General features: G+C 38.0%; 1 protein-coding gene and 1 non-coding gene across 3 annotated transcripts in view; both read left to right on the top strand.

The window, feature by feature from the left end:
* Positions 1 to 6,467, top strand: part of CHD2 (chromodomain helicase DNA binding protein 2) — a 59,863-nt gene extending 53,396 nt beyond the window's left edge. For both annotated transcript variants that reach the window (XM_075207712.1, XM_075207713.1), the window contains exons 35-39: positions 152 to 330; positions 641 to 740; positions 2,902 to 3,103; positions 3,305 to 3,551; positions 3,971 to 6,467. In XM_075207712.1, the coding sequence (XP_075063813.1) occupies positions 152 to 330; positions 641 to 740; positions 2,902 to 3,103; positions 3,305 to 3,551; positions 3,971 to 4,280 (1,038 nt within the window). In that variant the 3' untranslated portion in view covers positions 4,281 to 6,467. The remainder of the gene's footprint in view (positions 1 to 151; positions 331 to 640; positions 741 to 2,901; positions 3,104 to 3,304; positions 3,552 to 3,970) is intronic.
* Positions 1,182 to 1,309, top strand: LOC142156283 (small Cajal body-specific RNA 14). Its single transcript, XR_012692348.1, has one exon.
* Positions 6,468 to 19,233: the final 12,766 nt, after the last annotated feature.

The following is a 19,233-nucleotide window of genomic DNA, read 5'->3' as shown; positions in this document are numbered from 1 at the left end:
CAGAACAAAATTGACCAAAAGGCAGGAAACACTAAGATATTGCCTCAAGCACCTTAGTAAGAGTAAAAATAACACAGGAATTTTGTGTGTCTCATTTGAATTAAAATTTTGGCTTTTTGTCCTTATATTAAGTTATGTTTTAATCCGTTAGTGCAAGGAGAGAATGAGGCCTGTAAAAAAAGCCCTCAAACAGCTGGATAAACCCGACAAAGGTTTGACTGTTCAAGAGCAGCTAGAACACACCAGGACCTGCTTGCTGAAAATCGGAGACCGCATCTCCGAGTGCCTTAAAACTTACTCTGACCAGGAGCATATCAAGTTATGGAGAAGGTGAATGACATTTCTAAATTTATAGTCAAGTGGAGTTTCTGCTCTTTACTCACAGTATTTGGAAAATGATTGAATCTAGCAGAGGCTGGATGCTTTGGGGACACACTGTGTCTGAGGGATGATGGGAGGGGGGGGGGGTGGGTCCAAAGTGTGATAGCACCTGGGAAGAGTGTAAGATAGGTCGAGGAAGCATTGTGTGTGGGTCAGCCATAGTTACAAGTGATCCATTTTTTATGATTTGGAGCATGCTTGTTTTCATTTAAATTGTTCATTATATATGGATTCGTAATAAATGTAATTTTGTTTTTAGAAATCTCTGGATATTTGTATCTAAGTTTACCGAATTTGATGCCAGAAAGCTACACAAGTTGTACAAAATGGCGCATAAAAAGAGGACCCAGGAAGAGGAGGTAATATCCTTTTTTCTTGTGTCATGTTAGTATGGAGTTGTCACTATTAATTGAACCTAAGCAATACTGGTAGACCGTTATATGTAAAAGAATTTAACTGACTGCTTTATTTTAAGTGGATTCTTCAGTCTGTTAAGTTCAGCAATAGTAATTGCCATCAGAATGTGCAGGGATGTGCTGTTTTTAGCTTGTACTCTGCAGGGGTTGTGTTGACTTTTTTTCACTTAGATATTTCATGAAATGCAATTTGACCATGGGTGCCAAAATATTTGTATACAATTTTAGCTCTGGCTTTGTTTACACTATGAGGTCATTACCTTAATTTATTTGGCCCATAATCTGTTTGGTGACTGAAATTCTTACTTTTCCAGTGACTCAATTGGTTAGGTGTGTGACATGCAGTGCAAAAGGTCTTGAGTTCAATACCCTGTTAGGACTCCTGTGGTGGACTTGCTTTGTTGCATTAATTAACAGTTTAATGTGACTTCAGGCTGCCACAAAAATGAAATGGTTCCTGCCGACAGGACCTGTAGAGACATTGGGCTTCCTGTGCGATGGTTCCATACAAATCAATATTATTTTCTAATTTTGAACTATGGTTTAAAATGTTTCTACACTGAACTAAAACTTAAATCCCAAGGAATTCCCCAGTTCAGGACCAAAGCCTAGTTGCCAGCTGTACTGGTCTTTCTAAAAAAAATTATGTGCAGTGTTAAAAGCTGCTTTTTTTTTTTTTTTTTTACAGCTAGAAAGTCTTACATCCATATTCAAATACAGTGCAGATTTCACATACACTTTTGACAACAGTACAATGAATAAATTAGTATCTCAAAGCAGTTTCACTAGTGCGCTTGTGGTTTAATCTGAAATATTCGTAAAATATGCCAGCTGTTTCCAATTAGTTATTGTTGATGCAGGATTGTTTTTACTAATTAAATTTCACTTCTATGAATGTAATGAAACATATTTATACTAACTCTCCTGAATATTCTTATGGAAAGTGAAAAAGTAACACATTTCAATTATAACTTCCCTGTACTTGAAATCTGCAACCTTTACTTGTGCTGTTATCCTTCTCCCTTGAATCCTTTTCTCTGCTGTGGGAATTAGGCATACTGGCCGAAATAAAAAAAGTATTAAAGAATCAACTGTAACTGCGCATTGGAATGTGCAGAAATATATCATTGTGTTAACTTCTTTTCAGTTAGAGATTCAGTGAAACACAATTTGATCAGGGCTGCTAAAACTTTGCATACAACTATAAGTCTGGCTTTTTTGTTTTTACATTTAAGACATTAAGAATATTTTAGACATAACCTGTTTGGCAACTGAACTTCTTCAAAGGTATAATTTCCATGTTAGGACCCCTGTGGCACACTTGACTTTAATGCATAAACTTACTAGTTTAATGTGACTTCAAAACAAAGTTTGAAATTAATTTGGCTTACAGACTACATATGCCAATCTCAAACCTAAATCCCCAGGATTTCCCCCATTTCAGTCCCAGTTTGACAGTCTTGTTAATAGCCTTACTGCTCTTTCCAGATCCTCCATGTGCAGTGTTAAAAAGCTGCTGTTTCTGTACATCTAGAAACGTTTACATCTACTTTCAAATTCTTAAATGCTGTGCATATTTCACTTATGCTTCTCTTATCAGCAAATATTTATAAACCAGTTTCACAAGTGGTTTAAACTGAAATATCCTTAAAACATGTCAGCTGTTTCCATTGTGCTATTTTTTATGTACGATTCTCCTTACTGATTAAATTTCAGTTTTGCAAATGCAATGAAACAGATTTATGTCAATCAACCCCTGAATTTTCGTACTGAAAGTGAAAAATGAACTTGTTTAAGTTGTTAGACTGTACTTGAAATTCAGCTTTTGATTTCATCCTCCTGCACTTGAATTTTTATTTTATTTATTTTTTTAAATTGAAATTAAGTTTTTCTCTGCTTTGGGGTAAAATATGAGTAAATTTGATATTATGACCATTCATTGTTTATATTTAATATATTAAAATGCATTGGAGCTCAACTTGACTTCATTGAAATACCATCCATAGTGTGCAATGGAACAACACCTAAAATGTTACAATTGCTATAAGAATGGTAGAACAGTGAAGTCCATACCATATCTCATTATCATGATTGTATTCCTTAGGAGCAGAAGAAAAAAGATGCACTACCCAACAAGAAACCTTTTCGTCAAGAGCCATCTGGGTCCAGCCGTGACTCTGTCAGCTCACCACCATATGGAATCCATATGCATCAAAAGCCTCATAGCATGCCACCACATCCTCAGCATATGCATGGGCACCAAAGAGAGTACGACAGTCCCAACAAGAGACCATTCAATAATACAGGTGAGTAATGTCTACAGAGCAACAGGTCACTGAACAAATCAATTATTTCAGCCTTACAGCAGCTATTCAGTATATTTCCCAGTATTTACTAGGTTGTGATCTCTTGTAGATTCTGTGCAGTAAGGAAGCATTAAAGTGGAGATAGTGAATTACTGTGGCCTGGTCTTCGGGTACTTCCAATAACACTTTTCTGTCTTTAAGATCGAGGTGAGTGGAGGGATCGAAAATTTAACTACGGAGGCAACAACAACCAGCAATGGGGAGGAGATCGTCACCACCAGTATGACCAACATCGGTACAAAGATCATCACTATTCTGACAGACGTCCCCATGGTGACCCCCGGAGGAATTCTGCAAATTACAGGGCAAACACTGTGTCCCGCAAGAGGCCTTATGAGCATTACAACAATGAACGGGATCATCGTGTTTACAGGGAATATTATGACAGGTATTGAACACTCAGCATGGCAGTCTGTTTTATATGGGGGGTAAATAGCAATGTTTTATTTAATTTATTAGACGTCATTAGTTTTAAACTGTCATAGGTTTCTTTCTCTTGGTTTTCTTTATGGGGGAATAAAAGGTCAAAAATTTGGTCAAAATGGTATTGCTCCAGGTACAGAGCATGTTTAGAAGACCTGTACTGTGCAACTTGTTTATCCGTCTTATTAATTGGATAATTGTCTGTATCTATTCTTCATATTATTTTTTGGGCTGTTTTGTTAATATCTATGTTATGTGTTTTTGTTTTGGGGAAAAAAAAAACAAATAATATCTCATTATAAAAAAATAAAAAAGTGACCAGTAGTAAGTACCTCCCCACACCTGGAAGAAATTTATTTTATTTGGTTTTATCTTTTTTTGAAGACATCATCATGACAAGCGGAGAAGGTCAGAGGAATTTCGTCCTCAGGGTTACCATCAACAGGACTTCAGACGAATGGGGTCTGACCACAGGCCACCCATGGGATACCATGGTCAAGGACCCTCGGACCATTACCGTTCATTCCATCCAGAAAAGCCTGTGGAGTATAAAGGTTCTTCCCAGCAGTCATCCTCTCTTTCAGATCCTCGTTCTCCCCCAACACAAAAATCCCCTCATGATTCCAAATCTCCGTTGGACAGATCATTAGAACAGAAGAGTACAGACTATAATTGGAACACACGGAAAACATAGGGGAGAACACTTGATTTTGGAGTCCTTTGCTGCAAGTGGACCTTGCTGCTATGGATGTGAGAGTTATGGGTTCTAGATAACCCACTGAGGCATATGGCTCATTTTTCAGTAGAGTTCCAACACCTGTGCCAAGTGTATGAATTCAACAAAGACGTTTATTTTCCCATACGCTTGTTAAAGGTTTTTATAGCATTTCAGTAACCTCCCACTTCTCATGTGCAGGTGGGGTTTAACAAAGCAACATAAAATCAGTCTTCAAGGATGGGTGTTGTACACGTGTTTACTATCATATTTCAGGGCCATGACGACTATGGAGTCACGTGCATTTATAGGACTCTGATATAAAGTGGTTAATGTTGCTGCCAGAGATGTGGATGCACAATGTACTCTTGGTGCGACCCATGCAGAAGAAGAGTTTCCATGGCTGTGGTTTCAAAATATTTATAAACCGATTTTGTTTTTGAAGCATTGTCTTCAATACAGGAGAAAACAGACTACAGAGCGTGCAATGTGAACATGGCAGCAAACAATGTCTTTCAATCTTCCATCATTTCAGAATGTTATTTCAGCTTTCTGGCTCTCCTGAAACCCAGTGTCAAACTCCATACATTGTGAAGATGTAAATATGCAGACCCTTTCTGGATTCTATTGTGTAATGAGGGGGCTGATTGCAAGAAATATGAAGCGCTTGAAAGTGCAATGAAAATGTACCCCCTTCTTTGTTTTCTGTTTAGCCACCTCTCTGCAAAGCAGGTTACACAATGAAAGAGTGGTCTTTAGTTCTCATACACAACCCAACTCTTGTTTATGCAGCCAACATCTGAAAGAGTTGTGATCTATCTGAGGCCTATCTAGGGTCACCCGCCACAAACCAGTTCAGTGTTCTCTAAAATACCAATTGGATAAAATATTTAAACATCTGTCATATTAAGAAAGCTACTGATACATTTCACAATATATTTTGCAAGTATCAACTTTTAGCACTTCAGAACTACAGTGAAAGTTATCTAAATGATATAAATGCAGATGGAAGATTGTCTATGTGCAGGATAACTTATGATCTTATTTTCTGGAATTTTCTAGAAATGAAAATTAAACCAACTTAAGAATAAGGGTACAAGTCCTTAGTAAGATTTTTTGTTTTGTTTTTCTGGGTGTGTCTGTCCCAAAATACCCAAGAATGGGGCCTAATAATGTGTGACCACCCCATGTACTTATATTTTTCTATAGACTCTTAAGAGTACAGTTCACTTTGTTTCCAACATTCTGTCCTGTTGAAATGTTGCTTTTGTCCCAAATATATCTATATGTATATATATATAAAACAATAATGTTCTATATAATAATATACACACGTACTTATTGAATACGCAAGTACTTCAGATTGCAGTGTTAGGCAGTTGGTAAGTCCTACAAGTTCCGGCTTCCTTTGCATTTGTTGTCGGACACCCAGATTGACCATTTCTTAAAGAGGTCATCCTATAAATCTATTTTTCAAAGTTTTTTAAGAGTAAATTATACATTTTTTCTCGACTTCGTGTTGTCCGATCCTTATCCTTGTATTGGGTAAAAATAAGTCAACAACCCAATTTGATACACAAAATGTATTCTTATATCATGTATGGTCGACCTTGGCATTGGAACCATACAGATCTTCACCAAGAGTGACCCAATGAGCTTGTCTGCCTGAATGAATTTCACAAGTTGGGTCTTTATGAAATCAAAAAGTGGCTTTATCTATGGATTCAAAATAAACACAATATTAAGAGTGCTTTACACATTGAACATTTGCAGGCATATTGGCATGATCAACCCTGGTCCAATGAGGAATCTAAATCATCTCCTGGAACCTGCATGAATGCTTAGCACCTAGTAGTATTATTGAGCCAAACATTTCAGAAATAAAACTTTTATTTCTGTTTAAAGATTTTTGAATTTGCACATGAATACAAATGGAAATGTGATTCATCACATATGGTATTAATGAGGTATTCCTAATTAGTTTGGTATTGATACAAACATTGACACATTAACTTTGAGTGCCTTAGTAATTTAATCTGTCACAATGTTGCAAAATAACCAAGCCATGAGTAATTGTCCTTTACAGGGATAATGGTAATGTTTCCCACATTCTGACTCTAACAAGTGTCTTCAATGGCAGAGGTTTTTGTGTCAGATTGTTTTTTTGTTTTTTTAAAAACAAAGTCCAGTGAGGTAATATGTAAAATATTATACAATATTTCTTCCTATTTCACACCATGAATAGCGTGTATCATGAGAGGAGCCCTGTATTTTGCTACTATCATTGCACATGTTTGTTTCAGTGTCAAAAAGGGAAGAGGCTGCCTAGATGTGATTTGACCAACCTTGCAGCTGTTGGCATCCAGATGTCATCATGCCAATGTCCTTCAATACCTTGTCCTTCCTTTATACAAAATGAGGTTATTTATGATTGTTCTAATAAGATATACCAGTGTTTACCTGCCGGTATCTGTTAAAAAAACACTATGTTTTCAATTGAGTCAAAAGAAATGTATTTCTCATATTGAATAATGTTGTTTTTGTTCCTGAAATAACTTTTATTATATTACAAGCTTGGTGCATATGCTAAAATGATTCTTTTTCTTGGGATATTCAAGAGATTTATAAGCATTCGTATTTATTATATTTCTGCATATTACAAATGATATATGCAGGCATCCATTTACGTTTCCTGTGTCTTACAATGTGTGATTAAAGTACAATAGTCGGTGAGAAAAGTCATCTTTGTATTGCACAATGGGGGTCATATGTTACTTTACTCGGCATATTACAAGTACACTTGTATAAGATACAATAAAACTAAAGGTGTTTCATTCCCTACAGAAATTAGTCTGTGTTATAAATAAATTGTCTGTTATAGATACATATTTATATTTTCAGAAAAAAATACACATTGTAACACCAACTTTTCTTTAAGTGTTTTACACATCCTTAGGGTAGTGTCTGATGAGCAATGTGGAGTTTAACTGCTCAATATATTATTATAGTAATGAAGAGATTTTATGTGAACAGTATTTGTAGAGTGCTTGTGACATGAACTCAGAAAATTCATGTATTACTGAGTGTATTCTATATAATATGGAGCTATTAAACACTGCACTTACAACATAGGCATGTACAATGTCTGTGTTACACTACTCTGAAATAAATGTTCTATTCATTAGGGCTCATACACACACATGATAAAATCAATGTGCATTCTTAAAGCTTGCTATATACCCTTTAATGATGATAGTCCAAAAAGTAATATAAGTGAATGAACAACACACTTTTTGACAAGCATTTACTTCTCTTTGTTTAATATTAATTTCAACATTTTTTAACACTGCATGGAGGCTTGGACAACACTATTAAAAGCGAGAACAAAAAGTACAAGGTGTCAGTCACTCCTGAAATCAAGATTTGAGCTGGCAAAGCTAATTTTATTAAATGTTGAATGCGTCAACAAGCAATTTCTGACAATATTAGTAGTATGGGTTGTAAACTGGCTCCATGCTCAAAGAATCAATTTTTTTATTTTTTAGTGTGTGATGTTTAGAATTCCGTACCTCTTATCTTCATAACCAATGTCACATGCACAAACCTAGCTGTCTAATTATTAGGTCTCACAGCAGAACCACCCTGATCTCTCTACAGACATGAATGGGAAGGAGTGTAATTAATAATTTATATTTGTAAAAAGACTATTTCTCTTTGTGTTTTTCCTGTGTACATAGTTTGTTTATATAAGTATGTATTCAATTTTCCTACATTGTAAAACTACTGTACTTTTAATTCTTGTATATTAAAATGTGATTGAGTTTTTTTCAGACTATTTGTATTTTACTTGTTTCTTGGAACATGTTTTTTTGTGTACAAATGATCCTGTCTGTTCCAATAAGTAATTTACTTTTCTATCAATGTTATTTTGTTAAATTTTATATAAAATACAAAAACTGGAAAATCTAGACATGGAACAACTACAGAGAAAAATCCCCCAGCACACTGCTATAACCAGCAAAGGAGCTGCTATTTCTATTTGTACATAAAAATGCAGACATCTCCGTTGAACACATTTGCAAATGTATGGACAGCCACCCGCCACTCCACAGTGCTTATTCTAATAGTGTGGTCCTAACTCTAAACAATAAGAGTCCCTATTTTTGGGTCATACATGTGTGTTTTTAAACTGAGAGCTAACTTACCAAGAGGTACCCAAAATTCCTCCAAATGGCAATATGGTGTCAGCATTCCCTATAAGCTTCTGACACCATAGCATGCCTATTAAACAAACAATACAGAAGTGGAAGTTGCTCGATAAATTTATAGGTTCATAGCAGGTGCTTGACAGGGTGAGGTTATCCAGCAAGGAACAAATACAGACAGAAATCCCCCAGCACACTGCTACAACCAGCTACTGCTATTGAGTTGCTATTTTTATTTGTATATAAAAATGCAGAAATATGCAAATGTATGGAAAGCCACCTGCCACTCCACGGTGATTATGCTAATAGTGTGGTCCTAGCTCTAAACAATGAGAGTCCCTATTTTTGGGCATACATATATGTGGCGGGTGGCTTTCCATACATTTTCAAATGTGTGCAACTGAAATGTCTGCATTTTTATGTACAAAAAGAAATGGCAGTTCCGTTGCTGGTTATAGCAGTGTGCTGGGGGATTTTTCTCTGTGTTTGTGCCTTTCAGGATAACCCCGCTCATTTAAGCACCTGCTGTGAACCTATAAATTGATTGATCAACCTCCACTTCTCTATTGAAAATATATACATGCAAGAATGTATATGATGTCTCCATAATGAAAATTTCAAATGTAATTGGTCCCTTTCTCATCTGCAATAAAATATATACATAACAAAAATGCTGAGCATATTAAACTTAAAACAAAAGCGCATGAAAAAAAACACCTTGGTCATTGAAGATCTGAAGGTCATTTCCACCAATTGAAAAAAATATATACCGGTATTTACTCCATCTAGGGGTGTCCAACCTTTTAGCTTCCCTGGGCCACATTGGAAGACGACGAGTTGGTTTGGGCCGCACATAAGATATACTAACAATAACGATAGCTGATCATCCAAAAAACCATAAAAAACATAGTTAACACATATATTTGAGAAAAAAAGTGATATATATATATATATATATTATATCACTTTTTTTCAAATCCCCCTATACTTACTTTTCAATCGCCCTGTTCAAAAAATCCTCTCTAGTTATTATACTATAATCACTTTTTGTATTGTTTCGATGCAATATCAATAAAGTGCATTTAAGCCAGGCATTGTATATCAGGGTGCCCTGACCAGGCCTGCGGTACCTGACATATACATCACTGTGACCCCAAATTGTGACCTGTTTTGCTAATAACACCACTATGTTAGTTAAGGGATAACGACTTATAATGGGCCAAAGAGAATAATATATAATGCCCCATTAGTATTACAAGTAGAAGTATGTAGCAGGGAGATAAGGTCCATGATGCTCCAGGACCAGGTGACTTTTATTCACTGGTCAGCGTCCCTTGAAATAATAAAAAAAATCCCCCTTAACTTACCTTTTAATCGGCTTGTTTTCCGATTCTCTTCTCTTCTTTTCTCCAATTCTGTGCTGCTGATTGTTCTTCTCGAGCAGGTGACTCCTCTGTGCTGCGCTCCGCAATGGATGTTGGGCGTGATGACATCACGTCCAACATTCACTGCGAGCACCGCACGGAGGAGGAGACAAGGGAGGGAGCCTGAGTACCAGCTGACGTGACCGCAAGGTAAGTATTTTCTTTTCTTTTTTTTTGCAGGATTTTTTTTCCATTAACAGTGCTGCCCCCTTGCCACAACCAAAACTCCTTCTGGGCCACACTTACAGGCGTACTTGGACAACCCTGATCTAGGCTATACATCTGTGAATTTAGGACAAGTACTTCTGGTAGCGTAAACACACTAAATTAATTCATTCTTGGAACTGATGGCCTAGTGGAGCCTTCCACCTTCTCACAAGTCAATCTTTAGCCTAGGCAGTAAGATTAATTACATATTGCCTATATACTTTAACAATGTGGACAATGTCAACCAGAAGACTTACTTTAGAAAACAGAAATACCAGTGGCTACATATACAAGTAAAATATTTGAACCACAGGGCAGTCCTCTAGCAAATACCAAAATGTAGCTTTCTTCGCACCATAATTCAGACAGGTTGTTTCCGCCCCTAAACAAAATGTACCTAGCCTAATGGTTAATTATAAACCCTATGCAGATGTATTTGATGAAATTTTCCGTTCATTCCTCTTCCAATAAAGCTCCTAGATCCACTTCCCATATTGAATGGTGTGCTGGCAGGCTATTCCTATCCAAATTGTTGGCGGTTTTTACATTTTTCTGCACTGCATAGTGTCACAGTCATTATTATTTCCCTTTTAGCCTGCCCCAATGAAATACCTCAGGTGCAAACATGTAAAATAATCCAATTTCAACAAGGTGGATAATTATGTGTATATAGCAGTGGAAATTTAGAAGTAGCAGTATGGAAAATGTAAATTAATGTAATTTGGTAATTCTACAATCAAAGCAGTATGAGATGTGGCGGTGTGGCATACCACCATATACAAACCCACTTTGACCACTGGTAAGTAGTATGTGATTATTTAATGATAACTATTTACATATAAGGATAGTTTCCACAGCTCTGGGGATTCTGTCTGTTGATGGCAAAATTACCCTACCTCAGGTATATCTGAACTGCGTCCAACAGGAAATGGATGTGGTTCAGGTATCTGTGAGAAATATTGCAGATGCCAATGAAAAAGTACCTTTTTTTGTTCTTTGTACAATATAATAAATATTTTTTGTCTGGTTTCTTTCTAGTAATAGTATGTTTAGTGTATAAAAATGAAAGAATAAGGTTTTTAAGTTGAAGTGACAGTAGGTTATACATGTATTTAATAAGGTATTAATATGTATATATTAATATTTATATTTTGTACACGGGAATGTCACATGACATTAATAAAGTGCAATATATAGAAAAAATACATAACACTTAAAACATTTGTATGTACTTTAATAAGAAGCTACACAACTATCCTAATCAAAAAGGATACAAAAATAATTGCACATAAAAACAAAACAATAAAATCAGCAAGAGCAGTGTAATAACAGGTTTAAAGGAATTGGTGGTGCAACATAGCTGCAGAAGCAAAACCTAGTAGTGCTCACGGAATGTGTATAATAACATCACTTATATCTGAGTGTACTGCGTTTGCTTTAAAAGCTTCTGAAGTGTTTGCTGTAAGGGTTAAAAGTAGTCGTGTTTCATCTCTAATGAGGTTAATTGGGCTGTAAAAACATTTGCATATTGGTCAGGATTGAGAATATTTACACTGTGCGTACCTATGTATTGTTTCCACTCTGCATCCAGTTGCACAATATGCACTGTGGTACGTGACACATACCTAGCGTTATCTTGCAGCTGATGCCAGGTGAAACCTTTCCTCAGTTGGCCACAAATATACTCTCATTTTACTAATGCTTTTACCAATTGCACTTTGCGTGCAACTAGGTTTATAAGCCCTTCCTCCTCTGCGTTCCTGTAATAAAAACACCATAAGGATATGCAAGCTGCAAAGTGTGCCAGTTTCATCAGCCACAGGATGGCCCCTGAGCAGCTAATTCCCAGTGTGTCTCGGGTAAAGTGGCTGAGGTGGAGAGGATTGTGTATCTGCCATTAAATCATTTTTTTTAGATCTGCGTGGCAGTTACACTATTACTTTTCCTCTTTTAGAGGTCGCTGAGAGAAAGGCAAAACTGACCATATAGAACCTTACTGGCAAATAGAATCAGAGGGCTTAATCAGTGTGGCAGTGGGCTGAGAGGTCTTTTATTCACACTGAACAGCAATGGCTATTATAACATAATGGTGGAAGTCTTTTAGGGGCATATTGCGAAGGGAAATCTGTGATGTTGCGGTACCATATTGTCACTTTACACACGCAGCCGCGTGTAAATCGGGTCCGCAAGGTTAATTAAATATGTCTCTCAGAGTCTTGTAGCTGATTTGGGTGAGCATCATCATCATTTATTTATATAGTGCCAGCAGATTCCGTAGCACTTTACAATTGGGAACAAACTAATAAAACAATACTGGGTATTACATACAGAGAGGTAAGAGGCCCATGCTTACAATCTATGGGACAATAGTTTCATACACAAGGGTAACTGCTACGTCATATTGAATATTTGTCCAGCTAGAATGCAAAAGATACAAAGTATTTAGTTGGCTGTATGCTCAGTCACACAACTATGTTGGTCAGAGGGTTGTTGTCTTGTGTTAGTTGTGTAGAGGGTGGTAATAGGGTAACCTAAGGAAATTAAGAGGGTAATATTATAAGCTTGTCTGAAGAGGTGAGTTTTCAGAGAATGCTTGAAGGTTTGAAGACTAGAGGAATGTCTTGTGGTGCGAGGGAGTGAAGTCCATAAAGTGGATTCAGCCTGAAAAAATTCCTGTAACCGAGAATGGGTAGGAAGTGATGAGAGTGGAAGAGAGCATGTCATATCCATAACTATAGCTGGCCTCCAGGAATATGTATAATTTTGAGAGCATTGTAAAGCTGCCCTTTAAACAACAAATAAATCTGTCCACACACACACGTGAATAGCTAAAATGGACTGTCCCTTTAAGTGCTGCCAAATTCAGTGGGATCCACTTTGTGTAGTTGGCTGTTTTCCACCAGTCTTAATCAGCATTTGCTACGTCCTGATTAAATGTTGGTCTTCAGCAGTGCTAGAAGTGGAAATTTAGAAGAGGCAGTATGAAAAATAAAAGTGAATGGAATTTTTACAATGAAGGCAGTGGAGGAAGTGGCGATCTGACATACCACCGTATACCAGCCCACTTTGACTTCTGATCTAGATTAGGCCTGTATCACTGTTCTGGGTGAATTGTGGCCAATTTGGTTTCCAACAAGCACAAACTTGTCTGAATTACTTCAATTATAGGCATCTTAACCACCACACATGGTACAAGGGGTTAGGCTATAAATGGGCCTCAATCAGGTCAATTGGCACTCATGTCAAGTAACAGGGTTGCTTTTGGTGTTACTTAAATCTGTAAGTATGGTCAGAAAATTACTGCAAACACAAGCCAATAGTGGCCAGCTGTGCTAAACTTCTGGCCACATGATTGTACCAAACATGTTGTTATAGCGGGCAAAAGTCCTGATATTTCTGTAGATAGAATAAAGTATGTGGCCTGCATTAGAATAGCAGCTCTAATTCAGCCTTATTGGAATATCAAAACAACTGGACTTTCAACAAATGAATCTTGCTATACATAAATACCACAGATAAAATGCCATTTGTGTACTTTAGAGCAATCTCGGATCTAAAGTATTCAGTTCACATCACAATATCTTAATATCTACATGACATTTAATATTGATAATCGTTACTGTATCTTTTATTCTATATTGTCTGAATAATTTTGATATCAATTCCTAAACTATAAAGCTCAGTGCTTAATGTTAGAGCACCTTGTTTTTAGTACCTTAAACAAGTTTTGACAGTCAACAAAGACAGATATGCAAGGTAGACAGTAGTTAATTGGACATAAAAAAGTCAGAGATAAGACATAAATGATGAATTATTAAATACATATTATTATGATTATTGCTTAACCGTTGACACATTTTCTTTTTATATTTGTTTTTATTGCATGCATCCATCCAACTGAGATGAAATGAAGATGGGTGCTGCTTCGACAAATTAAATACTTTTTGTCAGTTAACATAAGCTATGGTAGAATACATTATAAATAGGTAGGTCTAATCTAACATCCAAATGAGCAGATTCTCTGATTTATATTCCTCAGAAGTTAGAAAAAAAATGGTGTTCTCAATATGACTTTTTTTCCTGTCATTTTACTGCAGTGCACATGCAAGGCCAGACTTGTCCACATAGGGGAAGCATACACCCATATCAAAAGGAAACATTTTAAATTAGGATGAAGAATATCAGGAGCATCTGAATTGAACTGCTACAGAAAGAGCGAGATGAGACCCTAGAAAGCACTATTTACTGTATACACTTCTCCATCATATTTGTTCCCCATGTTGAAGAAATATTTCATGATATAGCAAACAAAAGCGGACTGGACGGTCCAAGTGGGACTGAAACAGAGCAGCTATTGCTAACAAGTAAGGTGGCTTCAAATCCTAATGGATTCATTTATTCTTTCCTACATGTGTAAGGACAGGGGAGGTTTCATTTTTTATTTTCCTTTTTTGTTCCATAAGAGTTTTATTGTGCCTTATGTAATAATGTAATTTAGAACTGTATAGCCCCCAAACTACAGCATTTATTTTTATTCTAAATTTGAAAACTAAAATTAGAGTTTAGTAAAATGTTTTAGCATTGTAACCAAGTAATAAGTTTGATTACAAAATCCATTTTATTAGATATGTATTAGATACAGATATAGTTCCATCCAAGTTATATCATATTGACATCAAAATAGTTTTAGTCTATTACAATATCTGAAAAAGGCTTTTATAAGACTGAACATTTACGGTCAAAATTAGAATAGAGTATAGTAAAATTACTTGAATCTGCACCTACTATTTGCAGAGGCATAAAATATATAGGAAAAGTGTGTTATGATCATTTGAAAACACACCTACTGCTGTCAGGGCTGTCATCAGAAACTGTGGGGCCCATTACCAATTAATATGGCAGCCCCCCCTCCCTCTGCACAGTAAATGCCCCCATTCCGTCCTCATCAGAGTAAATGCTCCGCTCTCCCCCCGGATCTCCACTTGCAAACTACTGCACCTCCTCTCATCCTGAGAAACGAGCTTCCTAGCTTACCTGGCCCTCCATGCACTTCTCCACATGCAGACTATTGCACCACCTGTGTTCCTAACCCAAGAGCTTCCCAGATTACCTGGATTCACTTTCACTCTGCTGCCTACAGACCTTTGTAGCTCCTCTGATCCAGACCCAAGAGCTTCCCAGCTCACTTGGATCTCTGCGTACTTTGGGGCTTGCAGTCTATTGCACCTTCCGTAAATGTTTCGAGCTGCAAATTTTTCAGTGTTTTAACATTGACGCAAATCACAAGAGATAACCGCCGCTTTGAGCCCCCAAGTCGCCATATGTATTAAGTAGCAATTTTTAGTCTGATCTTCAAAATCACTGTTCATCTCTTGCGATTTGTGGTGATTTAAATTCGCCCGTGTTTAGCAAACTCGCCTGTGTTCAGCTGAAAATCGCCATTTTCACATCAATACTCATGTCTAATTGGTTTTACATGCAAAACTCACTTGAGTTTGACCTCACTAACATCATAAAAAGCAAGCTACTTCCTTATTTGAGTTGATAGGGGTCTAAGGAGCATAGGGGCCTATTTATTAAACCTCATTTTAATGTCAATTCCCCCGAAAACTGCTGTTTTCGGGGAATAGACGCCAATTGAAGTATTTGCCTCATTTATTAACAGTGCATCGCAGCAGATATCATAGATATCTGCTGCTTTGCACTTTTTTTCATAATACATTTCAGTCCCCATAGATGTCTATGGGGACTGCTTTGTACCGCAATTTAACAAAGCATGGAAATGCTTTTACACCGACGGTAATGTACGCTAGCTCAGGCTGACGTACATTCCAGTTTCTGCTATTTTTCAGCACTGTTCAACTCTGCTCCAAAGAGCATGTGCGGAGGGATCACATGATCTGGCAGTTAGCGAGGTACAGGCAGATTTGGTCCAATTCCACGAGGACTCACTGAGGGGGTTTAAAAAACAAGTTACCAAAGGATTTAAGTATTTGCTTATTATACAGGACCAGCAAAATAGGTTATGTACCACAATGAAGTGCAAAGACATTTCTTTGGTTCACATGAACACTGGCATAAGTAATCTAACTGGGGCAGTCCAAGAGATGTCCTCTAATTTACATTCTATTTGTGGCCAAATAATGACACATCTACCAGTGCCCACATCTTCAGGTGGTAGCAGCCAGACCACTACGCCAAACCCGTTAGTACCCGCTACTCCTCTACGTAGCAGTGGTAGAATCAGCGATGGCAGATGCCCATCCCCCACCTGGGCCAAGTCACCAGAGCCCACAGCAAGAAAAAAAAATATTTGTTTTCTAATTATGGCAAAGTGCCATTTTTTGATTTAACAACACAGACTGTGTTAGTTCTGTTTATTTACATTTGGTTAGTTAATATTTTTTTTCTTTATGCACACTGGTGTTGTTTAATTGGGTAATCTGGGAACACTTATATTGTTTTTATCATTAAATAATGCCTAAATGGATATTTCAACAAACATATACCCATAAAATAAGGCTAATGGTGTTTGCGTATGATGTTCATAATGATGTTGGCACTTCAAGAATAGGTAATAATTAAAAACAAAGTTACTGGTAATTACACAATAATTGCACTTAGTTTAAAACCATTCTCACCTGAAAAATAAGTCTGGATTATCATTTCTCTGATCTGCCTCCCCCTCTCTGTATTATGAACATCAGCTGCTGGAATGAGCTCACCTGGTTCGTTACTGTATATTGCTGGTGTTAGGGGTATACTTTGGTTTAGGGCCAAATTACGCAGCACACAACACCACAAAACCATATCAGCCACCTTACTTGGGGCATAGAGAGGCACACAATTAGATGTATCAAGGCACATAAATGTGGACTTCAAAAGGCTAAAGATAAGTTCTATCACCCCTCTATGACAGAGGTGTCATAAACAGGGCTGCCAAGAGGAATTCAGGGCCCCGGTACAACAACTTCATGGGGCCCCCTTATAGTTGAGTATGGAAAAAAAATTGGCGCCGAAGGCGCAAAATTGATAGTAGGTGTGGTCATACATCATTGGGGCATGACTAGCAGGTGAAAAGTGCTAGGCCACTCTCCTACAGAAAAAAAACCTGCATTGTTGTGTACACCATTGTCACAAGTGTGCAGTGCCCACTCCTCGGAGCGGGACATATGTCCCAGCACTCCTAACTTTCAGAACATCTAGCACCATAGTGTAGTATATAAAGAATGCAATGTGTACATAAAGAGTTCACAGTCTTGGCCTGCCCTTTACATTGGGCAGAACACTCACCAAAAATCGGGATTGTCCCACTAGAATCACAACATTTCACAAACTGTCCTGTTCTCTCCTACCTGTTTTTGTCACTTTCACCAACCGTGGCTGCAGGTTTCTCTAGTTACGGCTTGTCTGGATCCTGGAATGTTGGCGGCCCTATTTGGAAAAAAAATGGGTACATTTAGATAATTACAACCAGCCCTGGTGTTAAATCAATAGCACCCACGTTTAATAATTAGGCCATCCTCTAGCCCCAACATTAAAATAATAGTATTCCCTTATAATAAATAAACCTATTTCCCACCCTGCAAACAGCCCCAGCAATAAATTATTAGTATTTATATTTCATAAATATACCTACTTCCAGCAACCATAACTGCCATTAAATAATTCATAGTCACATTTAATAAAGAGATCTCATTCTTCCCAAACTCACCCCCACATTCAATAGCCCCCACACCACCCCATCCTAGATTAATAGTCTCCACTATTACATTGCTCCACCATCACCCCACAAACAAAATAGCACCCATTGATTAGCCACCACATACCTCACACACACACTACATTGCCACAAGCCCCCTGTGCCATCACACACAGACACAATTACCACAAGCCCCTTGTGCCATAACACACACACAATTACCACAAGCCCCCTGTGCCATCACACACACAATTATCACAAGCCCCCTGTGCCATCACATACACACAATTACCACAAGCCCCCTGTGCCATCACACACACACAATTACTACAAACCCCCTGTGCCATCACACACACAATTACCACAAGCCCCTGTGCCATCACACACAATTACCACAAGCCCCCTGTGCTATCACAAACACATTACTATGCCCCTTCATCATCGCCACGCTGTGCCTCCTCATAAACACACTGTGCCCCTTCATCACAACCACGCTGTGCCTCCTCATGATCACACTGTGCCCCTTCATCACAACCACGTTGTGCCCCCTAATGATCACATTGTGCCCTCCGTGCTGCTTTTCCCCCCCTTCACATGGCCCACTTTTATCACTCTGTGCCATACTGCTCCCCCCTCTTCTTCATCACACTGTTCCTGTCTTACCCCCTTCTTCATCACTCGGTGCCTTTATGCTTTCCTCTTCCCCCCTTCTTCATCACACTGTGCCTTTATGCTTTCTTTTCCCTCCTTCTTCATCAAACTGTGCCTTTATGCTTCCCCCCTTCTTCATCACATTGTGCCTTTATGATTCCCACCCTTCTTCATCACACTGTGCCTTTATGCTTCCCCCCTTCTTCATCACACTGTGCCTTTATGCTTCCCCCCTTCTTCATCACACTGTGCCTTTATGCTTCCCCCCTTCTTCATCACACTGTGCCTTTATGCCCCCCTTCTTCATCACACTGTGCCATCCTGCTTTCCTCTCCCTCTCCTTCTTCATCACACTATGCCTTTTTCCTTCCCTCCAACCCCTTCTTCATCACAATGTGCCTTTATGATTCCCACCCTTCTTCATCACACTGTGCCTTTATGCTTCCCCCCCTTCTTCATTACACTGTGCCTTTATGCTTCCCCCCTTCTTCATCACACTGTGCCTTTATGCTTCCCCCCTTCTTCATCACACTGTGCCTTTATGCCCCCCTTCTTCATCACACTGTGCCTTTATGCCCCCCTTCTTCATCACACTGTGCCATCCTGCTTTCCTCTCCCTCCCCTTCTTCATCACACTGTGCCATCCTGCTTTCCTCTCCCTCCCCTTCTTCATCACACTATGCCTTTTTCCTTCCCTCCAACCCCTTCTTCATCACAATGTGCCTTTATGCTTTCTCCCCCTT

Source organism: Mixophyes fleayi, chromosome 4 (assembly GCF_038048845.1).
Source record: "Mixophyes fleayi isolate aMixFle1 chromosome 4, aMixFle1.hap1, whole genome shotgun sequence".
Classification (NCBI taxonomy): Eukaryota; Metazoa; Chordata; class Amphibia; order Anura; family Limnodynastidae; genus Mixophyes; species Mixophyes fleayi.
Note: the sequence above shows the minus strand (reverse complement) of the source record. Positions and strands in the feature narration are given on the sequence as shown.